The following is a 27,445-nucleotide window of genomic DNA, read 5'->3' as shown; positions in this document are numbered from 1 at the left end:
ACATTATTGATCCAAAGCACCACACCAGAGTGCCAGCACACTTTGTACTCTGGCATGGCACTGGGGCTGGCACTCCTTCAGGCTTTCCTGAACTTATCTTCTGTAAACTCTGTCTGCTGTGACCTGAGACTCTGCCTTAAGTAGCCCTTTCCCAGAAGAGATCTGAGGCACTGTGAGCTCACCTTTAGCAGGGATGCTGCTGTGGCTGGATGAATACTTGAGGAGCTGAGTAGGCTGGGACTGGGGTCTTGGCAGCTACATAAGGACTTGCGTGCCCACTATAGATGTCACTTTAGGGAACCGGATTAAAGGCAGTTGGCACATTTACTTTGTCCTAGCTCTTACATTTCCACATGAAGAAAGTAACCTGCCTCAGATTGTCAGAGACATAAATGTATGATGGTTTAAAAGCGTGTCCTCAATGAAAGACACAATCTTTTCTGGCTTGTGCAATTTGAGGAGCAAACATGGGTGTTTACCCTGTGCCAAAATCTGCCCACATAAGCAGAGCAGACTTTTTTTTTTTTTTTTTTTTTTTTTTTAATGTTGTTCTGGAAGGTCAGAGACTATTTTTTGCTTTTTTTTCTTTTTTCTTTTTTTTTTTTTTTTGGCTTAGTAAAGCAAAGTTCACAGAAACCGGAGTGATGATCTGATTTCCAACTTTTCTTCCTGGTGTACTTAGTTAAAAATAACTGTGACAGTCTCACCTTTGAGCAAAGATGCTGTAACTTCTAAATAAGCAATAAACTCCTTTGTCCATTAAAAAAAATAAGTAACCTCAAAATGATTAGTATAAAAGGTATGAAATTTACCATGCAACCGTTTGGGGTTCTCCCTCTGGACATCCCCATGGTCAGAAACTGTGCCACCTCCTGTACTCCTCACTGGTCAGGTGGAGTCTGGAGCAGAACTTTGGGATTAGACACTTGCCAGTGCAGATGCAGTGTTAAGGGTAGCTTCCCCCTCGTGCTGTGTGTGTTTCAAACAGCACTGAAGGATTAGTCTGCTGTAACATGTCAGGGCTGAATCATGAATTCAAGTCTCTTTGCTTTGCCAGAGGCAGTTTTTATTTGTATCTCGTTACGATTATGGCTCAGTATCCTATTTACAAAAGAGATAATAATTCTCTCCCTGATAAGAGTCCTGTGGCTTTTCTTATGTTGGGGGATTTTTTATTGCGTGTGTATTTCTGAAAAGCTCTTAGCAAAGTGGAAGTGTAACAGTGAGAACTGTGTTGGTTTGGGTATGTGTTAATGACACGGTCAGCTCGGGCCAGTTTCTGAAATGTTATGGGTCCTGCAGGGTTATTTCTGCCCATGGATATATGGCATAAACTGCCCTCTTTATCCCAATACCTCCCCACCTCTTTGAGGGGGTGTGAGAGATGGAGGAGGGTTAGATAAGGGCTCAGCTTTCCTATATTCTGTGAACCTTCTTTTGTGCTGAATATTCCAAACCTTTTGTTCCAAGTCTTGTTGGATACTGTTGAACCTCTGGACATAAACAGTAGTGAAATCTAAGTCCATGAGGTAGCTTTTATAACACTGATGTTGAGTAAAACATCCCAAACTGGTTTTTGGGCTTATTTACACAGAAGAAAAGCTCAACAATCAGTATTGCCACAAGAAAAAGATAATTAGTTTAATTTTCTCAATTTTTTTCCTACTTGCTAAACACTGAGAAACTTAATTTCTAGAACATATAATTGGTAAAGTAAAATAGCTGAACTAAACAACACTTGTCTATTTGACTAGATTTCCTTTATCTAGCAGTGATCACTTCTTTACACCCTTTTATTTTGTCTACTACTGAGCTGAATTACTTAACAGTTGAAGTAGGTTTCAGGACAACTGCATCTGAAATAAGTGGACCTCTTGACCATTTAAGGAGAAAATTTGCCATTTGTTGAAATCATGATTGCCACATCCCCTAAGAGGGATTTCAAGCATGGAGACTGAGGAGGGGAGCTTATTTATACCTACTGAGGACAAACAGAATACCTCCTATCTCATGGCTAATTCTCCTAAGTTTGCTTTTTGCCATGGAGGGTGTAGGATTTCTCTGCCCTTGTGGCAGACCTCAGTTTCATAGCCTGCAAAGAGCTTTAAATTCAATGAGTCATTGCATTTGGAAGAAGAAATAGAAGCAGCTCTGTGGTGATTCCATCAAGTACCAAAGGGAACCCAAAAAGACCACATGGGAAGTTACTTGCAGGATTTCTGCTCTTTGTAGACATGTTATCTCAAACTGCTCATAACAATTGGAACACCTGATCTTTATTTTTTGAGTTAATATTTATCTGATTCCTAAAGATCCAGAGTTGCAAATTTTCTTCAAAGTAATTTTGGCACTAAGCTTTTACTGAAAAAAAAAAAAATTGATTTTTTTTTGCACTTCTGTGATAAATTGGTACCACTGCTCCACTTCTAGCAACCAGTTATCAGGTTGCACTCTGCAATCAGAAAATCTGTAATCAGATTCTTTTGAACTCTTCCAGAAGTCTTGTCACAGCACCTTGCTTTCACTATGTGATTTCTGCCTGCACAAACACAATTTAATGTTGAAGTTCATTTAGATTAGCAGTTGTAATGTTGCCTGATGAGCTGCCAGATAGGCACGTGTAGATACTTCAGCTGAGATTTGATCTTCTGCTGCTAAATTCTCACTTGCCTGAGGTTTTCATAATCCTTAGGGCATTACCTCAGCTGCTAATTACTTCTCTCATCATGTACAAAATTGTGTTATTTCCCTTAAAGGTGATGCATCACCTTCATCCAGCTTAACCTGTAGACCTGCAAGTCTGTTTCTAGTGTTCCATTGAGCTTCTTGTTCTACTGGTTTCCTGTCAGCTTCTACTTTTCAATTACAACAATTGGGAAGCACGTGAGTTCAATATCTGTACTTTTAGATTTTGGAATGTAGTTAATTTTACCTATTGGGCATACCTGTCCCTTCTTCCTTTTCAGATGAATGCACACTGTCAGCAGTTGCATATCCATGCAATGATTGTGTCTGACTTGCAGAAACATTTTAAGATATCTATGTGCAAAATGTCATGGAGGTATACTTTGTACTGTGTTCTGTGCTGTGAACCAGGCCAGAGGGGAGGATATGGTTTAATCATTAGAAACCTTGGACTGAGAGGCATTACTTCAGGTTTCTATTCTTGGTTTTAATGCTGGCTTAACATGTGACCTGTGTGAGTGATATAACCTTTACAGGCCCCTGTCTACCCACAGATAAAATTAGTGTTACAATCTCTACTTCTCAAGTTTTGTCATTAAAAAAGAGTACACAGGTCTGTCTGTGCAAGCCCACTAAATAAAGAGTTCAGCTCTGAGGATTCATTTTCATCCCTTTCTATCCTAATCCTTCACTGGCACAGCTTCTCCTTCCTGGGGCTCTGGCCCATACACTGGGTTAGAGATCTCTCATGACTTCATCTCAATAAGCCAAAGGAACTATAAACCAGAAGAAGGAGGGTTGTGAGCACAGGAGAAATCACATCTTTGGTGTATGGCTTATGAATAAACTAATCACTCTCACAAGCAAACCTGGTAGCTGTAAACCTCAGCTTCAGAGATAAAAGGCAATAATTTACTGCCTTTTCAACCTGCCTAATCCAGACACACCAAATTTTGGTACTTGCGGATAATGAGAGGGACGATTAGTGGAGGGTTCTGTGCATAATTTTATGAAGCAGTTAGGTGCCACCATGCCATAAATGATTTATTTGGGTTGGACAAAACTGTGACAACTGTGTTCCTCTATGGCTCATACAGGAGCTGCGTTGAGTAAGTTTTATTTCTGCAGGATTTAAAAATATTGCATTTATGCAACTTGTAAGTGGTATAGATTTACATATGCATGAGTCAAAATCATTTTTTTCCCTTGCTTGTGTGATTAGACCAGCTAGAGACAAAATGGACCTCAAAATGAATCGGCCCAACTATGCATCCACCTTATGGCTCTACTCTATAACATACCTGTCACAGGAGATATGAAAACTCTCTGGAAAATCCCACTCTTTAAGTACAATCTAGTGTTGACAGTGCTGATTTGGATCTGTACTGTTCTTCTCCTCAAGTTTCTAATCTTCAAAATAAAAAATAGAAAATAGAAGTTCCTGAAAGCTGGAGCCAAAAGAACAAAAGAACAGTTTTGAATTTTAAGTGATACTCTTGGACTAAATTTAACAGTGAGGAGAAACTCAGCTTTGTTAGCTCCACCTTCATGTATGAGGACTGTATTAATTAGCAGAAAATATTTCAATTGTTAAAGTATTATCAAAATAAAAAAAGGAAGGAGGACAGAAATTAATTTTACTAGCCACTGCTACAGCAACAAATTTCCACAGAAGGGTGCTGAAAAGCTACATAGTCTTTCCTTGGATTTGTGCATCAGCTAAAACATTACCAATCCAAGAGGGAAACATTAAGAAACTAATATAACAATAAAAGATTAAAATAAAGTTTAATATATGAGTGAGTGTATCTGATGAAACAACCTACAGAAGGGATCAGAAGTTCTGTGTGCTAGCACAAAGCCTAACTCTAAGCTGGATACATGTTCTCTGAGTGTTCCTGGAATAAATGATGATGCTGGTAGAAAGATAAGTGAGAAAGGCACAGAGCCTTATGACATTATTTATTATAACAAAGTGCCTGCTTTGCTGAGAGGGTAAATACCTATCAGAGACGAAGGCTGATCTTGGAACTCCTACTGACTCTACTTAAAGCAGAACTTTCCTCATCACCTTGATGTTTAGTCAGTGCAGGTAGCAGAAGACTACTCCCTCTTGTTTGACCATAGCTATGCTCGTATACAACTTCATACCTGTAGTGCTGGAGCAGTAACATTCCCTTTTTGTTTTCCAGTCATTCCAAAATTATTCTTCCAACTCCTAGCCCTTTGATTTTTTAAAATATTTCCTTTTAAAACATAGAAGTGTATTATTCCAGAGGAATCTCTGTGGATGCACTGTACTCAGAGACAAAATAGCAGCTTTGTTCCAGTTGTGTTACCTTCTTGTAAAGACTGGGCTAGCTGCTTGTGGAGCACAGAGGACTCACATTTCGGGAGTTTTTCTATGGTAATGGAGATAGTTGGTACTTTTTAAAAATACAGCCCATAATTCATGCTACCGTGAAAACATTAATGTTATCTTAAATGTGAAAACAATCATGTTATCTTAAATGTATGGCCTCACATGGCTTCCAAGAGAAATGTTTCCTAAAACACAATGTGTACTATAAACTTGGCTACATATGCAAAGGAAAACTAATTACAGGGAAACAAAAATATTGCCTCAAATCCAAGGAGCTTGAGACAGGAAAGTTTCTGTCATTCCTCTTGAGAAATTAGAGCCAATTCACATTTAAGCTCTTCTCAGAAGCTTGTTCTGAACTTCTTGGAAAGAATTCAGGAAAGTGGAACAAATAGCATTTATTGTGATTCTTCAGTCTTTTACAATGGACAATATTATTTAAAATTATTTCGAAGAAACATCATCATATTAACCCAGTGGAAGTGCATGCCTGTGTACAATAATTGCCAATGGACAGTAGCTTTGCTAACCCTGATTGCTTTTTATGGACTTATGAGAAGCAGTCCCTGAGCTCCTGAGGGGCCTGCAGACCACTGAGGGGGAAAACCCGCCCTGTTCTGTTCTGGGGTTTATACCATGGCACAGCAACAGGTTTGGGAAATACAGAACAACTAAGTCTCCAGTCAGTATTGAAAATTACCAGCCCTGGAAGTTCAGGGTAGGGTGACAGGGGTGTGTCAGTAAGTTTATTATAATTATCAGGTACTGTGACGGGGTGTGTTGCATGGATCATCATGGATGTTCCTAATTAAGCTGCTGATGTACAGAAAGCTATGCCAACAGGTATCTTTACAGGTCTGGATGGCAAGGCAAGTGCAGGAAGAAAGTAGGGAATGCATACCTTCCTGTATTTTCACGTAGTAGAAAACAAGGGAATCAAAGTCTTGGACTCAAAAATCTGAAGGTGCTTCTGGGTGTTCTGTGAATAAAATCACGACTGTCTGATTTTCACAGTGAAAGATTATCTCCAGGGGGGAGGATGTTTTTGTAGTAAAACACAACTTTTTAGGATGTGCAGATTCAATGTTAAGTACTGTTTCATTATTGGGTGGGTGGGTGAGACGGCAGAAGAAATGACTCGGTTTGCACGGATGAGTAACGACCCAATTCCTCTGCTGAACTAAGGTGTGATTCTTTGGCAGACTGATGTTGCTGTGGAGGCTGCATTAATTTGTATTTGCATACTATGGGGATTACTTTACACAGATCGCCTTAATTCTGTGTCTGAGCTTATGTTGAATCTTCTCTGTGGTGTTTATTACCTCAGACTATATCTGCTCAGGAATTCTGCTCAAAAGGGGGAGTTCTTCACTCAGGGAGCACAGGTGTATGGCGTGAGGTAAAGCGATTTATGTGGAAAAATAAGGAAATCTGCATTCAAACACACATTTTAGGTAATGGGAAGTTTAGTATGTCATTTGGTGCCAATTTAAGATAATTTCCTCTCCTGCTAGAGAGATGTGAACTGAACCGCAGATTGTGTTGGCTCTTTCTAGTCTTTGAGAAGTATCAAAGTTAACGAGCCAGAGGGATAACGCTGGGGGCTGAGAATAGGGAGCGTGCAGTTTTATTCTTGCCCCGGCAATTATACGCTACGCAGGTGGCCACAGCGTTTAACTCTTGGTACCCTCAGTTTCTCTGCTTGACAAATAGTGACTCACGCGTTCTGCACGGGGAGCCAGTGCAGCGCTAGAATTCCTGCTTGCGAAATCGGTTTAAATCTTTTGGAGAGAAGCGTTAATGGTTGCAGGGTAAGGCCAGCAGTGCCGCGGGCGGGATGCGGGTGCAGACACGTATCATTTCCCAGCTGCCCAGCCGCACGGCGTTGCCTCCCATCTGCGTTTTCCAACGAGCGGGAGGCAGCGGGAGCCGGGCGGCCGCGCTCCCCCGGGGCTCCGGCGGCGAGGGGCGGCGGGAGCCCCGCGCGGTGCGGCCGGGCCCGCCAAGAGTTAACGGCGGCTCCCCCGGGGCCGCGCCGCCGCCTCCCCACCCCGGCGCTGCATTATTATTATTATTTCTCCCCCCTTCCCTCGCCTTCCAGTTTTGGCAGGGGATTAAAGCAGCTCCCCCCTGTGGCAGCAGTGACCCAGAAACGAGTTTGATTCACGGAGTCCTTCCTCCATAACAAGTACAAACGTCAGTCAGAGGGAATCTGTGTGTGTGTGTGTGTGTGAGAGTGTGTGTGTGTGTGTGTGTGGCGCAGCGAGCCGCGCTCCGTGCCCGCTGCCCGGCGCCGCGCCGAACTCATGCGGCGGCCCCGAGCCCTCCGCGCAGGGGGAGCCCGGCCGCGCCGCCCGCCCTCGTCGCCGCCGCGCCGCCGCCAGCAGGTAACCGTGCCCGCCGCAGCGCCAGCCGCGGAGCCGCCAGCACAGCCATATTTGATGGGGTTTTTTTGTCGCTCCGGAGGCGGCGGGAGAGCAGTTTCCTGCCGAAGGTCGCTGCCTAGTGGAAATAAGATAGTACGTCATTAACATGGCGCCAAGAGCCGCGCCGCTCGGTACGGGGCGAGGGGAGGCGGCCGAGTTGCGGCTCCGCTATCCCACAAGCAACTTGTGCGGGGCTGTGGCGGGCGGAGGCGGGAGGGGAGGCAGCGCTGCCGCCCGGTGCGACCTGCCGCTGCCGGCTCCCTTTTTGTTCCGCTGCGGGCGAGCGGGCAGCGCGCAGCTGCCCAGGTGCAGCGGCCAAGTGAGCCGCCGGTGTGCCGTGCCGGTCTCCGCCGTGCCGTGCCGTGCCGTGCCGTGCCTCGCCGTGCCCCCGGCCCTGCGCCCCAGGCGTCGCTGCAGGCTGCGCCGCGGGGGCAGCGCCTGGTATCGCCCGCCGCGGAAAGTAGGAAGCGTTGGAGCAACTTGGTAGCCAGATGGCAATGGCAGAGCGCAAGTCTTGCTCGGATACTGATGTGTAGGAAGCGGGTGGGGGAGAGTCATGGCCACTGTGTGTCACCGTGTTACCCAGATGCCCACGAGACCCATCGCCTCTCGCCGCGGGCGGGGAGCGGTGTGCGTGGGAGAGGAGGTGTTCGGTGTGCAGGAGCAGCTTTGTTTCCCTCCCTTTATCCCCCCGGTCGCACTTGGATTTGGCTTGGGGGGGGGGGGGCGTAAATGCTTGGAATGCATAAAAACTGCTCATCGGTGAAATTAAACAGAAGTTGCCTTTCGGAGCGGGAGAGCCGTAGCCGGTCTGCCTCCCGCTTGATGGGCGCCGGTGGGCGCTGCACTGGAGGCGCGGAGCGCCGAGCTGTCAGAGCTGGCTCTGTCCCCCCAGACGGGTGCGCGGTGTCTCCTGCTGGAGAACAACTTCCCCGAGCCCCGAAGTGCACGTGTTTGAGAGTGGGAAAAGGCGGGGAAATGCGTGCGGCCCCACCGGGGCAGCGGCCGGCAGGTGCACGGCGACCCCGGCGCGCCGGCCCCCGCCCCGGCCGCGGGAGGTGGAGCGGCAGCGGGCCGGGGGCGCGCAGCGAACTTGGGCAGGACGCGGGGGGGGCCCGGCCCCCTCCCGCTGCTGCTGCCCGGCGCAGGCCGAGGGGCGAATCCGCGTGGCCGGGCCGGAGTTTGTGGGCGAGGGAGCGGAAAGGCGGCCGGCGGTGTTGGGGCGCGATCGGAACATCACGGGGGGAGCGCGGGGAGCGGCGGCGAACGCCCCAGCTTGCCCGGGCGGCGGTCTGGGCAGCTCCGCGGTTTGGCTCTTGCCCCGGTGCCTGGCGAGCGGGACGGAGCGGGGCTGCGGCATTGCTGTGTAACGGGCCGCTCTCCCTGGGGAGGTGAGTGCGGCTCCAGCCATCATTCCACTTGTTCCTCTTAGACAAAGCCACCCTGCCCAGCCCTGGGCTCGCGTAGTCGCCAGCTCCCAGGAGAATTTTGGTGGTGTTTGGTTTTTGGTTTTTTTTTTTGGGGGGGGGGCAGTCGGGAGGATGTTTGGTTGTTTTGGTTTTATTTGTGGAAATTTTTAAAATTTGCTTTTCCCTTCCCGTTCGCGCCCGCCCGTTCGTTCCCGATAGGATGAATTTGGGAAGGGTGGAGGCAAAGGGTGTTTGTTTGTTTGCACCGCCTGCTGGTTGGTTTCCTGTGACAAGAGGTGATAACACAGTTTCCAGAACTGTCTGGGAGTGGGAGGAGAGACGGACAGAGAAAATGAGCTCGTCTCCGAGCTGCCGCTCGGTCCGCCGTCCCGTCCACCCCCTCGGTGGCAGCGTGGCCGCGGGGGCGGGCGGGGAAGGTGCCGTGGCCGTTTTCGGCAGTGACAGCGCTTTGAGCGAGAGGCGGCGGAGCCGGGGGCACCAAGTTTGATTTGCGGCCGTGGCCGAGCGGATTGGTGCGGCCGGCGGCGGGGAGGAGCGGGAGCCGGGAGGGAGGAGAAGGAGGGGGCGAGCCGGGCTGCTTCTCATGGAAGCTGGCCGGGGAAGTGCCACCCCCGCGGAGGAGGTGTAGCCCGGCCAGGAGGCTGCTCCGTGACCTCAGCCGGCCGTGCCCTGGCGGCTCCGGGGTCGGCGCCGCTGCCGCGAACCCGGGGCGGGCGCGGTGCCGAGATGAGATCTCTGCGGGAGGAGGAGGAGGAGGAGAGCCGCCCTGAGCGGTGCCCGGCCGGGCTGGAACCGGCTGTCGGTGGCAGTGCCGCGTTGGAATCGACTCCCGAGGGTTCGGCTCCTCTCCGCCTACGGGGAGCTGGCCCCATCCCGCACCGTGGGCTCAGCGCACCTGCGAGCAGCGCCTGCCGCCGGCCAACTCCTCCTGCCGGCTCTCTCCTCAGCTGCTCGCCTTATTCTGAGAAAGTTTATTAGGCTCACCGGCAGGTGAGAGTCGGGGCATCCTGAGATCTGTCAGCCCGCACGCTCCCTGCCCCTTCCCAGTAAAACAGGCCGTGGAAGTATTAGAAATTTCAGTAGGATTTAGCAGCACATCTTAGTTGATATTTTAATGTCAAAGGCTAAAGACACTTTTATGCCAGCCCCATTTTTTTAGAGAAAGGTTTTAGCTGTTATTTGGAATAATTTCCTTTTTAAGCAGGTGCTGGCTTTTAACTAAGTCAGAAGCTGCCCACACTTGTAAACCTAAAACCTTCATTAAAGTTATGCCAAAATATTCTTGTTATGATTCTATTTCTAGACGTTTCTCACACTCAGTGGGATATTGTTGAAACAGCAAGGATTGTATGTTTTAGTGGCAGGATTTTCCCTCTGGCTTCAGATACCCCTTGCTCCCAGCTTTTGAGCTATGTTTAATACATATGTTTAAAATAAAATAATAATAATAAACTTCCCTTTCCTCTCACAGCTGCAGATTTCCCTTCCAGCTTCTCTTGTTTCATTCCCAATTCACAGAACCTAGTAAAAAAACCCTCAAACTTCCAGTGTTTCCTTTAAATGATTTCTCCATGTGTTTAGTGCTGCTGCTTCATGCTCCCGTTTTCAACTGGAGATGGCTAAACTGGTACCATTTCCTAGGTGGAAGAGATGAACTGCAGTGGGTGCAGGTTGAGTTGCATTAATTCTTGGAACCCAGTTTATGCATTACTTGAGGTTTTGGATGGTCAGTTTCACTCCCCCAGTTTGGGAATAATTTGCTGCCACTGCTCAGGCAGTAAGTTAATATTATGAGCTGGCTTGCACAGGTGCATAAATAAGCACGTGAATTCCTGAGAAGTGTTGGGTTGATATGGCCAAATTGTGCTTTTCTCTTCTATTGATAAATTTTGAATAGGTGTGCTGAATTCTGTAGAAATATTCCCTGTGGAGAACACTGTTGGCCTTGTTTGCCAAGTACTTCTTTGTTTCATGAGACTTGGAGGATTTTTTTCCTCCAGATTTAAGTTCTGTGACTCTTTGCACTGTGGATGGTGCTCCATAATAGAATTTTAAAGTTTCAGGTAAATTTTAGTAATAGCTTATTTCTGATGCACTTCTTTTTTTTTTTTTTTTTTTTTTGTTTTTGTTTTTGTTTTAGGTCTAGGGTAGAAGCAAAAAAGCTTCTTGTGATGTCAGGTGTCAGTGAAGAAGGGGTGGTGTTATAAATAAGCTATTTAAAAAGAACCCAATAGTAGAAGCCAAATGTCTCCATCTTCTATCCATTTTATTAAACTGTGTCACACTTCACTTCCATTTGTACAGTAGGTGTTCTGAAGCAATTTATTGTGTACTAGAGATAATTAGGTCTTCGTTTCATTGCAGTTAGTGGGTTACTTTCAGGAAAAGCCAGTTTTTCAGTTTGTCTTCAGGGTGTACATCTGTCATAACTCTGCTTTCTTCCCATTCTGTCTCTGCAGCTGTTCAGTGCAGTTTGTTACAGTGACACCCGTTAACATGGTTACAGTTAATTGTCTGTCAGAGTTTGAATTATACACTCTTTTACCCAGGGGTTTATGCAGCCCTTGAAAATACTTCAGTAAGACTTGTGCTGTGGAAAACCTTTGACATGAGGATGTAGATTTTTCCTTTTTTTTTTTTTTTTTTTTTTTTTTTTTTTTTTTTTTTTACAATCTGGTTCTGTTTAGCTATATGCATAACAAGGACTGACACACTTTACATCTTTCTCTTTGATTGCCTCTCTACTTGAGGTCAAACTGAGTGAAGAACTATGTGGGGTTCTTAACTGTGCTCGTGGTATGTGGCACATGGGGGGGTGTGTGTGCACGCTGTTGTCCCAGTTTCTTGGGGTAGTGTCTGGATTTCTGCCCTTTGCATTTTTTACACTCTTATCAGTGCAACTCCTGGGACTTCAGTGTGGGAGAAAAAAAGGAAAGGTCTTGACATCCATGTCCAGTGGGGTCTTTGGGTTTTGTTGGTAATTTATCTCTTGGAGAGGTAAGGAGGGAGTAGCATGGTAATGAACACTGCTAAAAATAGTGAATTTGCTGTGCTCTGTCAGGTTGCTGAGTCTAACCCATTGCCCTGCATCTGTCATCCAATACTGGGAAGTGGACAACAAAGTCTGTATGCCTACCTGCATCTAGTTGTTTGTGTAGATTAAGATGTTTGCTGCTCAGCTCCACAAGGATATATAAATTCAAATGCTGTTGTGTGGCCTGACATTGATTGTATTGGATTATTGTCCTGTCATTTCATTTGCACAGCATTTACAAGTGTTTTGAAAAAGGCTTCCCACGCTCTCCAAAATACAGGAGTCAGTTTCAGGTGGTGCAATTTTGCCTTCAAAAACAATTTGAGCGAAGGCACCATCAAAGTCCAGAGTTGCATTCTTATGTTTAAAGTTTGTATCTAATCATTGAGTAAAACCCGAAGCTTAAGCAAGCATGATTAAAAAGGATGGAAAAGCGACTGGTGATGTGTTTCTGGAAAACAGAGCAGCACCTTCAGCCTCTGGAAAAGCACAGTAGGGTGTGTTGTAGGCTGTGTTTGGCCTCACAGTGCTGCCCTGCTATGGCCAGCTCATCTGAGGGTGACTGAGGACTAAAAAGGCATAATTGGTGCCATTTATCATGGTGATGTGCTTCCATGAAGTGCTCTTGGATGCTTTGCTGCCCATGGAATTGGAGTACCATTGCCAGCAGAATCGTGGCTGTTTCTTGGAAGCTGTGTTTGGCTGAAGGCTGGCATTAGCCTGAGCCCAATTTGGTTCCTCCCTGATGAGTTGGTAAATGTTAACTGGAGTGTTGGGAGAAAACATGATCAACTTGCTCTGTGTTGGACTGACTGATTTCTGAAAGGATGATTTTAACAGAAAGAAACTATTGTCTTTCGAGGAAATGAAACTGAAAGTTTATATATAAAAGTTGCTGAGTTACTAAGAATTCACAGGAGTCACTGGAAACTGATGGAGAGTGTGGCTTGGTGATGCAGCCTTTGTCAGCTTCGGGTTGTTGGACTCTGCAGAAGCTTTTGAAGTGCTGGGCTTTCTCTTCAGGTGAAGAGTGCGTTGGGCAAACACCCTTTGGGGGCTGGTGTAAGAATTTGGGAGAAACAGGTGTAGAAATGTTTGTTAGAAGATCCAGGGCTCACCCATAAGCACTGCTTGGCCACCTGTGTCCTCGCTTCAGAGCGCTGTTCCTTCTGCAGAGGGGTTTGGGAGCTCATTCTGTGGCATGGGTGGGTGCAGTGGATTTTTGTGGGAACTTCTGGGCTGGACAGCAATTTTGTGATTACAGGCACTTAGGAATTGAGCTCAGTCATCTGGGTGTCTCTTCCTGCCCTGCAAGTGTTGCAGGCTGGGGTGCATAGCTTTTACTCCTGGTATTAAAGCTGGTCTCGAATGTTTTACTGTTTTTGTGCTTACATAGGAATTCTCTTTGCTTACAGCCATAGTGATCATAGTGCATGCCTGCTGGAACAGGGCAAAAATTTGCAGTATCAGTCTGCATCTAACCCTCACTATCCCTAACCCATGTTTGTTTTTAATGTGAACTTTTAAACATATTTCTTGTGTGACTTTGGGTCACCCACCACCTGACAGAAACCAGTAGGATTTCAATCTGCATGGTTCTAAGTCTCACTAGCTATTCCAGTGTTGTCTCTAGAACATGTGTTCTGGTGTGTGCATATGAACATCTGGTGGCAGCTGTTTAAAATTATTTTAGATGCTGAAAAAAGCAGTTCTAGTGACAAAAGTTCCAGGGGGTTAATCTTATGAGGTTTGAGTCTTGCTCTAAGAAGCCAAATGCTGGTTTTTCGTCTGTGATTTAGCTCCCTGTAAACTCAGGTTAGGTTCAAAAATGGGAAAATCAGATCTCTGAGTTTTAATTTTTTTTTTTCCCCTCCACACGGATCTATAAAACAATCTCCCAGGAGCTTCATCAAATAGGATATTTCTTTTAATGTTATTATTGAGAACACAGGCTTTTCAGTGTGGCCAACTTCAGATGCCTGACTAGAGTGGACAAGGAAATTAACTATCTTATCTAATACTCTGTGCTCAGGAAAGTGGCTTCTGCTCTGGCTTATTTCCTGAAAAACTCTGGAGAGTGCTTAAACTGGGAGGTGTGATTACCACTCTTTCCTTCAAAAAGCAACCAAAAAGGGGATAGTTGGTTTGTTTTTTAGAGACACATGGTAGGAGCAAGAAGGTTCCATCTCTTTCCTTATTTTTTTGAATTTGCAGAATGTATGTTAGGGGAAGATCAAGTCAAAATGAACTTGTCCAGAAAGATGTGAAGAAACAAAACTCCAAATTTTCTTGTTTGTTGCAAGTTCACAGGTGTGTCCTACTGTACATAAACTCTGTTGCTTTGCTTAACAGTGTATTGTGCTTTTCAGACTGTGTGGGAAATAAACCAAGAAGTGAACCAGAAACATACAAATTACACTTCTGAGACAGGACAATTTTCCTGTATTTTCTTCCGATTTTTCTTTACTTTGTTTATGGTAATTTTTGCTAAGTGAGTATGTTCTTTTACATTGCTGTTATTAATATGTGAACTAATAGAAAAAGTACCTTACAGATAGATGTTCATCCCCCTGGTTTTGGCCTTGTAAGAACGAATTGATTTTTCAGTTCTGTCTTAGCCTGTTTTGGATCTGAGTATTGGCTTTCTGTCTGAGTGACTAAATAGGAGCTTGGCTCTGGATCTCTTAAATTTATACCAGGTGTATATTCAGTGGGTTTTGATGGTCCTGGCTGGTATGGGTATTTATCCACTGGCAGCATTTCCATCTCCCATACACACAAAGTTCTGGCCTGCTTCAAAGCAATTTCTGGAGAGAATTCTTCTAGCCCTGTAAGAGGCTCCCATTGATGATTCTTTATTCTCTGGCATCAGACACTGTATGTGAAATTTTACTCTATGAAATGGTGACAAAAGGTCTTGGTGAGGTGAATCATTCAGCTTCTCTTTAGTGAGCAAAGTTTGCAGTTCAAAACTGTTACACGTTTCAATGACAGGTGTATTAAATCCCACTCTGAAAAGTCACTCTGTGGGAGGGAGGCTTCCCCCCAACCCTATTTGCACGTGTAATATGAAAAAGGAGGCCATCCTGCAATGCTCCTGCTCTTAGAACTGTATGAAGTTCTCTGCAAGTGTAAAATAGAGTCTCAGATTCAGTTGCTTGTTACTTGCTAGCGGTGACAAAATGAATTCCCTCAAAAATAAAATTCTTTTTAGATGAACTGCTTCTGGAAGAGCAGATATTTTTGTGCTCTATTGTAAATAGTATCAGGCTTTGTTAGGCTTTTTGGGTTTCCTTATTTTGGGAATCAGTCTTACAAAAGTTGAAAGCATTATTGAATTTCTTAAAATGAACAGTTAATTCCTACACCGAAGGACCAATGGTAAGAGTTTTGCTGAGAGGGTTTGTGGAAGTCTGAACTCACATGGAAGCAAGGTTAATTTTTCTGCACTTAGCTAGACGCAAAGGAATATTTTGGTATCTAATCTCCAAATCTGTGTGCAGAGGTAGGTATGAGGGATTTGCTGCCAGCAGAGTGCCCAGACCTTGTTGATACCACAATTGATATGTGGTAAGCGAAGACTCAGGGGTTTTGATGTGCATCTAGAGTCCTTGTCAGTTTAATTTATGGTGGCTATGCCTTTCTGGACTTGTCTTATCATGTTTTTGTCTGCTCTTCAACTTGCACTTTCTAATAGCTTTTTACATGTAAATACTGACTAGCTATGTACAGCTTCTTTGTTTTTACTGAATTTGGCTTTGTTCCACAGGGAATACACGTGAAAATGTCAGTGCCATGAGAACTGCAGTTAAAAAGATTTGGAATTTTTGGCCTTTTTATCACAGAAAGAGGCCAAAATGATTTTTTTATCACATGGGCATGTGCCCATGAATTCGGTATTGGTAGAAATCTGGCAATTTGGAGGAACATCTGAATAATCATCTGAATAATCTTACTCCCAAAGAACAGTTAGTGTTAGGCATGGCTCTAGAAATGTGCCTGCAGGAGGAAGTAACTCTCTCATCTTAGAGGGTGGTGCTTTCCAGGGCATAGATGATGCATGTTTAGTTAATCTGGGAAAACTGGGCTTGCTACTGCTGATGTTTTGCTTTTTATGTGTAAGTGGATGACTTTAATCTCCGATTTCGTAAATCTGGCACTTAAAACAGGAACAAAATCGCTCCAAAAATATATTAGCCAATGTAAATATTTACACAAGCAGTAAAAACGTTATTGTATTGCGAATCCAGTGTCAGAATAGGCAGGGGAAGTGAAGCACATTGGCTGCGGATATTTAGTGATTTTAACACCTCTCAGCACAAACACAATGTTTTGGTGGGGGGAAAGGATTGTCATTGCCACTCTCCAGCCTTGTTCACCTGCTCATACGATAGCAGCCTAATTAAGCACCCTTGAGAGCTTCACTGTTCATCTTTGAGCTGCTGGTGGAGTTGTTTGTTTTCCTTTGTGTGCTGTAAATGCTCGCATGCCATCAGAAGCAGGAGTTGATGAGTGTGTGTTATTACCTGGGGTTAAGTGCTGTCTCATTGCTTCCCAGGCTGCCTGCTGTTTCCCGGGGAGATCATGAAACGCCAGCGGCTTCCTAGCAGCAGCGAGGACTCTGACGACAATGGCAGTAAGTGCTCCTTTGGTGTAGAGTGCAGGAGGTTACGAGTTGGAAAACGTGTTCTAATGCAGTGCTGCATGTGCCAGAGGCATTCTGCATATTGGCTGAACTGGTAGCAATGTGTGTTGTAAGGATCCAGTTTTGATATCAGTCGTTCTGAGCACAGGTGGATCCAGGATCCCACCCCCCCCGTTGAACTGACACGTGGTTTTAGTGAATAAGATAAAACAAGAACTTTTACCAAATAAAATATGAAAGAGTTAATCTTGCAATTGACGTTCTGAAATAGATACCATTGACTGACATGTTGCTGATTACAGCGCTTGTTTGCAATGTCATTTGATGCACAAATGCATACTATATAAACCTTCTATCAAACTTTACAAATTCACATCCCACAAAAAGTCAGTGGTCATTGAAATCTTGGCAAGCAGCACAACGTAATCATTGTAAGGACAGAGTGAACACGGAGACATCTGCTGACATTGCCCATAGAAGTTTGCATAAGGATTTAAAATTTGCTTCAGTCTTCTCACACCCTCTTACACAGTGGGAAAGTCTAATGCTTCAAGCTTAAGCAGAAAAGGTTAACAGGCATAAAAGTTGTTCCTCACTGCATTTGAAGATTTTCTTTGAGAAATTGGTTACGAGAATTTGAATTCAGCAAACCACTAATTTGGATACAGAACATATTTATGGTTTTTAACTGTTTCTGTACTGCTGTAACTAACACACACTGTGGTATCTCTTCTCTGTCTTGTGTTTGGATTCCAGTGACTGATAATCTTTCATTTAAGCAAAATCTTAATCTTTCATTTAAGCAGAAAAAACAAGGGGTGGGGGGGAGAGACAAAATACCAGTTTGGGGAATGTGCCAAGGTGTCTTATTTGCCCAAATGAGCAAGTAGGTTGCACTTGACAATACTGCAGCTTAGCCAGTTGTCAGAGAGGTTTTTGTGGTTTTGATTTGATCTATCTGGATGCACATCTTCAAACCTGGGTTTTTTGGTAGCGTTTCAGTCTGAAAATGATTGGGGTGGTTTCCTAGGTGCTTTTGAAAGCTTCACTCTGAGAACTTATCCCTGTGGTACACTGTAGCCCCACGTAGGTGACTGCTTCACCTGCATGCATTTCTTAGGTGTGTCTATGCTGCCTGGGATCTGCTCAGGTATGGCCAAAGTTGCCTCTTTAAACAGCCCTGGGCAAACTGTTGCTGAAATGAAGTAGTAAAGGTGAAAGGATTTGAGAAGGTAAGAACTAGCAGGCTGATTAGGAGTTAATCCAAATAAGGATTGGGCAAAATCTGTTACAAGTGAGGAATTTGGCTTGGTTTTGGAGAGTTACCTGCAGTTGGGGGATTTTGGAAGAAGAAACCCCAAACAAATCAGACATATTTTTATTGGTTAGAAGTTTGGTTGAGGTTATTAAAACTGAAGTCAGTGTACTTCCTTAAAGGTGATGTGTACTTCCCAGAAAGAAAGCTGTGTTTTTATTTGTAAGATAAACAAGTAGCAGCAAGCATGATATCTTCCATTAGAATTTAGCTTCACCTTTTTTCATTCCCTAGCAACTTTATAAAATAGTGTTTCATATTAATAATAGTCTTTATTTTCACTCTCTTAGCTGTTTTTTAAAGCCTTTGATCTCTTCATGTGCCTTGTGTAACAGCTTTTACCAAATAAAATATGAAGCAGTTAATCTTGGAATTGAAGTTCTGAAATAGATACAATTGACTGACCTGTTGCTGATTACAGTGCTTGTTTGTAATGTCATTTGATGTATGACTATTTGGAATAGAGTTATCAACTTAGTGAATTTTATTTTACACAATATCCATAGGCCATGATATAAGAAAATGAGTTTGGAAAAGAAAAGGAAACCTCTTGCCCTTTTATGATCTGTCTATTTTAAAGCCTGGTTGTTGCAAATAACTTCACTGAATACATTGCATGGCAAAGGTAGTGAGATTTTAAAAGCATTTTCAATAATTATTTGAAATATATGCCACTTCCTTTGCATTACACTTGTTCTTTCCTTGATTATGGTTTTATTTTTTCCCCCCCTCTTGTTACGGGTTGAATTCAGATACAGGTTCCTGCATATTCATTCTATTACTGTATACATATTCAGAAGGATCTAGGGTTATTAATCAGAGACCCAGGTAATTTTAATGTGGGGTCAGCACTTCCAAGGCTTTTTGTCATTCAGACTTCCCTGAAAAGAATGACTGACTTAGCTTAGGTCCTTTCCTCTTTTCCTGTTACAGGAGATACCAGTGGTTCCTTGCAACTATGTTTGAATGTCAAGGGTGTCCCCTTACAGGTTTCACCTTCACAGGATCTCTCTTGCCTTTGGTAGAATTACTGATTACTCTTCACCGTGTTTGTTTCTGTATTCTTACTTTGTCAGTAGTATCTCTGATCCACTGTGCTTAGAGTAGTCTTAGAAGAGTAAGCAAGATTCCCCCCCCTCAAAAAAAAAAAAAAATCTGTTGATTTTTTATGGTCTGTATTGAAGGCTTCAAGTTTTTCATTAGTTGTTTTTCCTTCTCACAGTTTCTAGAGGCTGACAACAATTACATTTGACTTCTGGGCATTTCAAACAGACATCATCTAATTGAAAAATTGAAATTTTAGTCAACACTGAGTTGGAATCCTGTTAGCAAACACCTGCTGCCCTTTCAGTCTGTGGTGCCTCTTGACCCTCCAGTGGACTTGTTGCATCATTATGAGCTCTATGGTCTTTAAGCTTCGGGCTCAGCCTTGCTCTCCCTCATCCTAAAAGAGGATTGTGCCTTCAGCTGCTGCAGTTCTGCAGCTGATTTTGCATACCATGCTTTACTAGACTGTGATCAGTTTCAACATCGGGTCACTGACTAAATGTAACCTGAATGATGGTGGATTTTTGGGCTAGGCTCCAGCATGTAGGCTTTTGCAAAAAAAATTGGAAAATATTTTGGCATAAAAAAAATCTAAATTTTATTTTCTTGAGCTCAAGGTCCTGAATATTTGGAATGTAATAGTAATGATGCCACTAATAATGGAATTTATTAAAAAATAAAGTTGTTTTTCATTGGATCACTGAACTGAATCAGTTTCCTTGGTAGTCACAAGGAAGCAAAGCTCGTACCCAAGTGCTAAAAATACATTATTCTGGAGATACAGTAGTTCTTCAGAGGGAGCAAAAGGTGCTCTCATTTTGTGAGATGAAAGAAGGAAGAATGGCTTTCATTTAGGGATGAAATACAGCAGAAAATAAAGCTTAACAACATGGCTGCAGTCCTAGAGTATGTACATGTATTTACTGACTCATGTAAGATATTTTTGTGTGGATGTTTATGTGTTTTTTGCAATATTTTAGAGCCTTGCAGCTTAAAGTCAGCACCCTTGCTTTCCTCGTCACTTCCTTGCCCTCAGACTTGATTCTTTTCCTAAAGCTAAGCTCCCAAAAATATTTATTTCACGTACTTCAACCAAACTACTAAGCTGTGTCCCCTTAGATTTAAAATTCTAAATCCTCATTTCAACACAAAGCCAAAATAGCATATTTGAAGCACTGGGCAGGAGGTGTCAGTGCCAGTTTTGCCTGGCAGTTTTGAAGTTAGTCCCTGGATATCTGAGTGTGTTCTCAGGGATTTCATTTTCTGAAATTAGAGGTCACTTTTGAACATCTTACCCGTGAAATATAATTGAATGAAAAATGACTGCAGGCATTGCTCTGGATTTTGAACTTCTGTCTAAATACAGAGGAATGGTGTTGAGAGAGGAGGCTTGGGGAAGTGCCTGAGAGTTTTTGTTCCTCAAAGCTTTTCTTCTTTGGTCACCTGGCAGAGCTGGTTTGTTTCTGTGGCCTTCCAGATAATGTAGTAGAGAAACTATAATGAATATTCATATTAGCTAGGTCCATCATAAAAGCCTTGTGATGTACATGCTGTATTCTTCAAAGCCTGTAGAAAGGAAATAAGTAATGTTTACCTCAAATCCGCTATGCTCCTGTTTTCTGGTGGCTGGCTTTGATAATTTCTAAGCAAATTTTGCTACACTGCATTTCAGGTTGCTCCTCTGTTGCTAAACCTTCTCTTTGTGATTTGGGGGTCTCACTCTAATGAAATGTTAGATAGTTGAACCTGTTTTAGCTTTTCTGCTCAGTGTTTGACACCTGGCTTTTTAGCCTCATTGGTCTGTAAATCTGCAAAGGTGGTTTGTGCTGAATATTCCATATGCTGTTTCCTGGTGAGATCAAGTTGTGCAGTGGAGGAGTTCCCATTTATAGCTTTAAGGCATTCCTTTTTGCATAAATTGGTTTGACATGTGGACAGCTTGTTTTTGAGAAAGGCTGAAACTCATGGGAATTTGTATAAGGGATATTGTGTGAAATCCAGGCACTCTTTGGTGTCAAAGTAAGCACTGTTTTCCATGAGCAAGGAATTCAAAGCATGATTTTATTCAGACTTCACTTGCTCCCATGCTGCTCTTTCATTTATTCTTGGAGGGGCTATCAGTTTATTGTACTCCTACATGCAGAGTGTCCGAGAGAAGAACTGAAGACACTTACAGATGAAAAATACCTGCAAGATTTACAGAGTTTCACGTGAGTTCTGAGAAATGAAGGATTTAATACCTATGGATTATGGAATACAGTTCTGTAATTTAGGCAGACCCTTATTCTATCATTGCTAAACAAATGTTATTTTAAAGTTAAACGAAATTTGCCAATATCTATTGCACTGACTGAATGACAAGGATCTTAGATTTAGAAAGGGCTTTGAATCCCAGTGGATTCCTGTAGTGTTTGAGATGGATCCCAGGGTGCCTTCACAAAGGTTACTGAGTACATAACCTTGTGGGTGTGTGTCATTTACTGTAGAATTGCAGCCGCTGCTGGCCTGAAAAGTGGTGATTGCATGTGCAGAGCTTTGTGAAAAGGAAGCGAGGAAGGTTTCTTTGGTTTTCATTTGAAAACAGGAGGTAAGGGATGGTGACTGAACAACAGAATGTAGTTACAGTGCTCAGAATTTGAGTAACACAGCAAGTGTAGCGGTCATTCTGTGCCTTTGGAAAAGGGTTGGTGAGTGATGACAGATGGTAAAAACGAGCATCTTATCTGAAGGTTAATCTCAGAGTGGGGCAGAGTGGCTTATGGTGAAGTTGGTGGAGCGATCTGGAAGAGTGATGTGAAAGGCTTATCTTGGCTGATAGGGTATCACATCTGAGGAAGGGACTTCACAAAATGATCACCATCATTTGACAGCAAAAAAGAACTGACAGGAGGAAAAGTGTCAGGAAAACCACAGCTCTGGACAGAAAGAGAGCAGGCCACAGAGCTGCTCAAGGAATTAGTAGGTAAAGTCCCCGTGGAAAATGTTTTTGCAGGTGCTGGGGTCCATCAGTGCTTGTCAGTTTTTAAACACTGCCTCCTAAGGGCACAAGAGCAGGCAATTCCTAAACATTACAAGTCAAGCAGGCAAGGCAGAAGGCTGGCTGGGCTGAACAGGGATGTCCTCTTGGATGTAAGGCGAAAAAGGAAGGTACATTCTGAGTACAATGAGGTCAAGTGACATGGGAAGAATACAGAGATGCTCTTGCCACTGTAGGGAGAAATTCATATGGCCACAGCTCACTTGGAGTTGAAGGTGGCCAGAAATGCGGGGGACAATAAAGAGTTGTATTAAATACATTAATGGCAAAAGGCAGTATTGAAATAGCATCACCCTGTTACAGGATGAGGATGGGTACCTCACACACAGGAACATGGACATGGACAAGGCAGAGGTGTTTAATGCATTCTTTGCCCCTGTCTTCAATACTGGTGATGGACCAAGGGGATCTTAGTGCCCTGAGCTGGAGGATCACGACAGTGAGAATCATCAACTCCCAGTTGACTCTGAACTTGAGCAGAATCTATTGCTGCAGCTGGATCCCTGCAAATCCATAGGGCCTGATGGGATTCATCACAGAATCCTCAAGGAACTAGCTGATATCACTGAAAAACATTTCTTGATGATTTTTGAACCGTTTCAGGAATCCTGAGACATCCCAGCTGACTGGAAGCTGGCAAACGTTGTCACAATTTTCAAGAAGTGCGAGAAGGAGCATCCCGAAGACTACAGTTCTGTCAGTGTCACTTCGGTGCCTAATCATGGAAAAGATTAATTTAATCATGGTAAAATCATGGAAAAGATTATTTGGGGAGGTATTGAAAAACAGCTGTAGGATAATGCAACCAGTGTTGGTCACAGCCAGTACAGCTTTGTGAGGGGGAACTCCTGCTTGTTGAATCCTTCTGCAACAGGGTGACCTACTTAGTTGATCTAGGAAAGCCAGTAAATGCAATCTTTTTGGACTTGAGCAAAGCTTTGGATACTGTTTTTCATAAGATCCTTCTGGACAAGATGTCCAACACACAGCTGGATAACCGTGTTACGTGATGGGTGAGCCATTGGCTCATGGGTCGGGCACAAAGACATCAACTGGTGTCCAGGCTCTGCAGGGCTCCATCCTCACCCTGTGCTCTTCAATGTCTTCCTAAATGGCCTGGACATGGAACTGGAAGGAATACTAAGTAAATATGCCTGAGGACACTTCACTGGGAGGCACTGTCAACTCCCTTGAGGGCAAAGAGGCCCTGCAAGACCTGAATAAATAAGGGAGATGAGCAATCACCAACCATACAAAGGACAGTAAGGACAAATGCTGGATTCTGCACCTGAGATGAGGCAACCCTGGCTGTATGGACAGACTGGGGAATGAGAGGCTGGAAAACAGTGATGTGGAAAGGGCCCTGGGAGTGCTGGTAGAGGTAAAGTTTAATGAGAGTCAGCAGTGCCCTGGCAAACAGGAGGGCAGCCCTGTCCTGGGGGGCATCGGGCACAGCATCACCAGCTGGGCAAGGGAGGGGATTGTCCTGCTCTGCTCTGCTCTGGGGTGGCCTCACCTCGAGTGCTCGGGTCAGTTTGGAGTGCCACAATATAAAAAAGACATGGAGCTTTGAGAAGCCATCCAAAGAAGGGCCACAAGGATGGTGGAGGGTCTGGAAGATGAGCCATATGAGGAGTGGCTGAGGGCACTTGGTCTGTTCAGCCTGAAGAAGGGGAGACTGAGGGAAGACCTCCGTGCAGTTATAACATCCTTGTGAGGGGAAGCAGAGGGGCATGTACAGATCTCTTTACTCTCATGACCAGGGACAGGACTCAAGGAAATGGCATGAAGTGAACCAGGGAGGCTTAGGTTGGATATCAGGAGAAGGTTCTTCACCCAGGTGGTGGCTGGGCACTAGAACAGCTCCCCAGGGCAGTGTCACAGCACCAACCTGACAGAGTTCACAAAGCATTTGAACAGTTCAGTCAGGCTCATGGTGTGACTCCTGAGACTGGTTGTGTGCAGGGCCAGGAGCTGGACTCCATGATCCTAATGGTTCCGTTCCAGCTCAGCACATTATGTGTTACCATGATTCATTTTTGGAGAGGCACATTCATTTTTCTTTACAAGACTGCTAGACTGAGTACACGTAAGTCCACTGGACTTTCAAGCCTTGACAACATCATGTTATCAGTCGATGAATGGGAGGTGCTCAAATTGACTTTGATAACCTGTGGTAAACTGGATTTCAAACTGTTATGGTAAAACACAGCTACCATGGGAGCTGGTCTGGGGCTCGAGTGGCACTTGGGTCTTTTGCTGAAAAACAAGATGAGGTCTAGGAATTCCTGACTGTTTTCAGAGTGCTGTGTGCCTGTGCGTGGTTATGTACGTGTTCTGTGAGATGATAAAACTCAACTACGTGCTACTGAGGAAAGGGATGACAGGTGGCAACTTGTGTTAAAGTGCTGTGGCAGGGAGCTGCAGGGATGGTTCATTATGTGTGTCAGAGACTGAGCACTTGTGCTGTGGCGTTGTAAAGCACTGCAGAGATCGTGTGGATCGACACATTGTTCAGCAGCTGCAACTGGGGAGTCGTCAACTGATAGTAAATTTCAAGGAGCATTGCTGTTGACAAAAGATAAAAGGCTATTGCTTCTTCTGTTTTGATCTTGAAGGAGATTATTGTATTATAATATGCTATAAAGATAAGGAAGATAGATGGGCAACAGAAAAGTGAGAAAGAAAATTTGGCTTTGTGAAATGGTGTCTTAGGTTGTGTTTGCTTGCATGCTGCTTTCTCTGTGATAAGGCTTGAAGACTTCTGCCCAACCGGCTCTTTCTGTACCTGACACAGTGGAAACAGCCCGCAGAATAGCGTGCTTCTGTTTGTTTTGTGCTGGAATTGGAGTCCGAGTGTGGAGCTGTTTCTAAGTGGCACAGAGATCCTGCAGTAAGGAGTTGTGGGCCAGGCACTGAATGCAGAGATTGAGCACCTCTGTTGTCTCCTTGGGCCATAGATCTCGGTGACAGCGTTGGCAGGGACGCCTGGCTGGGCTCAGAGTGAGCTGCAGGGCGCTGGGTAGGCTGGTGCTAAGCAGAAGTGACAGGCAGCCATGGATCTGTGTCAGGGCTGCTTTGCTCTGTTGTGCTCCTGCTGTAGTGGGGTAGAGGCAGTGTATTTACACTGAGAGAAGTGCACGCAGGGATCCGAGCCTTTGAAGTGCTCAGAGGCTGGAGCAGCACGTAGTTCTCCAGGGACACAGCTGGGTGCCTTACAGGTGGCTTTACAACAGCCTTGTGCATGATACCTAATAGCTGAGACTTCTCTGCTCATGCTGAGCAGTGCATTAGCTGTGGGGTAGAATTCCCTGAGGGTTTGAATTGTTTTATTGGTTCCAAGCAATTTTCTGTTTTGATTGGATTTTTTTGAGGGGATGAAAACATATTCTTGACAGATCATTTAATAAAATGATGCCGTTAAAATTGATTAAGTTTTTCCTTTTGGGAAGCATGTGTTCTTCACAAGTGGGGAAAAAGAATGCACACTCCTTGATTGCTTTCTTTTATTATCAGGAGGCGTGTGTGCTACATACACCCTGTGGCGGTATTATAAGAACACTGTATTTACAGTGTGAGTGTTCATAGCAGCCTTGGGGAAAAGAAAAAATTCCTGTTTGAGTCTGAGAAGTCTTTACAGCACCAATGGTGTGTTAGAACTCTGCCTCCCTTGCTGAGGATTACACCTTTTTAGTTGTTTGGGATTCCTTTTTGCTTTTTGTCTTTAAGTAGATAAATGCAAAAGGAAAGCTAAGAACAGGTAACAGGAGTATGATCCCTTCCCTGTTCTTCTCAGTGATGAAATCCTTTTAAAACACACAAACACCTTGGTCATCTGAAAGAATCTGAATTGTAGAAGAATCCAAATGTCTCAGTCTCTCTCCCAGAGTGATGATGCTCAGTAGGTTACTGCATTCATCCTAGACTTGCCGTGATCATGTAACACTTAATAAGATACCTTTTATCTCTGATGTCTTAACAATGATGGAAATGCATGTTTTGGATGTTATATTTGGCTTCATGCCTTGGAATTGTGTATTTTTCATATTTACTGTTTCTCGTGTGGCTTATGGTAGCATGGGCTCTCTTAACATCTCACTGTTTTTCCATCTGCTGTGAAACTCATTCTTCCCATGAGGTATATAATGGTATCTTACAGAACTTTTATATCATCCAAATCCCAGTGATTCAGACTTGCCTTACAATGTTTTAAAAAAAAAAGTATTTTACCATAACAGAGTTTAACTCTTGTCTTGCTCTTTAGTTGTTTTTCTAGTCTTGATGATCCTAATCCAGTTTGGGACTGGGGATAGTACTCGGAAAACTTGAGGAATACAGTGATTTTGGATACTTAATGAAAGAGAATGATTCTGGTGAAGTGTCTGGAATCTTCCTGAAACAACTGAACTAGGTTCATGTGCTTATTATAGTACAGAAGAGCTGTTTTGAATCCTATGTTTTGTTTTGACCAAAGTAGATTCTGCCTTTTGTATAATCCAGGGATGGTTCTTCATGCACTCAAATGTACAAATCAGATCATTAAGCACTGAAGCAGGTGTAATGGACTGTGAATTTCTGCTTTCAGTGAGGTCCCTTTTCTGGATTAAGTGTGCAAATATGGAAAGGATATTTAATAGACAAATAACATCCTTAATTTTCCTCCTGCAGTTTTATTGGTGTAGGCAGAGTGGGTGGATGGTTTATTAATGAGGGCTTTGGGAAATTCAGTGGCTTGGGCTGGCACTGGTGAAGACGCTGATGTTTTGCCATTAGCTTTGATGGAAGCAGAATTGCAACTCTTGTTTGGGATTTCAAAAGTAGCTAGAGTCAATACTGTTATGGGCTGGATATTTTGCTGTCATTTGGCTGGCTCTTTCAATTTCTTACTTTCTTGTCTAAGCAGCGGTGCTTGGTTTGAATCTGAATTCAAGGCTGGCTTTGTTTATTCAGTGAGTAAATGTTTTCCCTATTGATGTGAAGCCCTTGCCAAAGGTCATCTGCTAGCTGCAGTTTGTAGTAAAACCTCAGTCCCGCGAGGAATTCTTCCACTGTTTTCTCCTAGTATTATGTAGTTTACACTGCTCAGAAAAAACCCAACAGCCCCTTCAGTAACAGTGTTTCCACTGTGAGTTCACCAGCCTTGTGTGCAAGGAAGAGCCTGTTACAAAACTGATAAAAACTTTCTTTCCTTATTCAGTGTAGCAAGGTGGTTGGCTTGGGAAAAAACCCTTATTACAAGAGATCCTGAGGAAGGCTGGCTGTGTTTGACTTCTCTCTTAGGCATGGAAATTTTACATAGTGTGCTTTCATCTAGCACTTGAAAAAATAATTTAAAGTGAAGCTCTTGTAATTTTGATGATAAGAGTTACCCTTTTGTGAAACATGGAACAGTTAATTAATCCAGTGACCAAACCCTTGTGTACATGGACATAGAAGTGTGCATTTAAGACGCTTGTTCTGATGT

At 43.9% G+C, this 27,445-nt stretch overlaps 1 protein-coding gene and 1 long non-coding RNA gene across 8 annotated transcripts in view; one reads left to right on the top strand and one right to left on the bottom strand.

The window, feature by feature from the left end:
* Positions 1-7,109: 7,109 nt before the first annotated feature.
* On the bottom strand, positions 7,110-7,816 carry LOC140684006 (uncharacterized). Its single transcript, XR_012055785.1, has 2 exons — positions 7,718-7,816; positions 7,110-7,549 (listed from the first exon to the last, which is right to left on the bottom strand). It is a non-coding gene; the product is annotated as an uncharacterized lncRNA (long non-coding RNA).
* Positions 7,193-27,445, top strand: part of JADE1 (jade family PHD finger 1) — a 43,817-nt gene continuing 23,564 nt past the window's right edge. Inside the window, exons 1-2 of one of the 7 annotated variants that reach the window (XM_030271967.4) lie at positions 7,193-7,243; positions 16,496-16,573. In XM_030271967.4, the coding sequence (XP_030127827.4) occupies positions 16,522-16,573 (52 nt within the window). In that variant the 5' untranslated portion in view covers positions 7,193-7,243; positions 16,496-16,521. Of the gene's footprint in view, positions 7,244-7,303; positions 7,435-7,456; positions 7,567-8,750; positions 8,865-11,584; positions 14,248-16,495; positions 16,574-27,445 lie in introns of those variants that run through there. The other 6 variants (XM_072928768.1, XM_072928766.1, XM_030271970.4 and 3 more) reach the window with 6 other exon arrangements.

The sequence above is a fragment of the Taeniopygia guttata genome, chromosome 4 (genome assembly GCF_048771995.1).
Source record: "Taeniopygia guttata chromosome 4, bTaeGut7.mat, whole genome shotgun sequence".
NCBI classification, from domain to species: domain Eukaryota; kingdom Metazoa; phylum Chordata; class Aves; order Passeriformes; family Estrildidae; genus Taeniopygia; species Taeniopygia guttata.
Note: the sequence above shows the minus strand (reverse complement) of the source record. Positions and strands in the feature narration are given on the sequence as shown.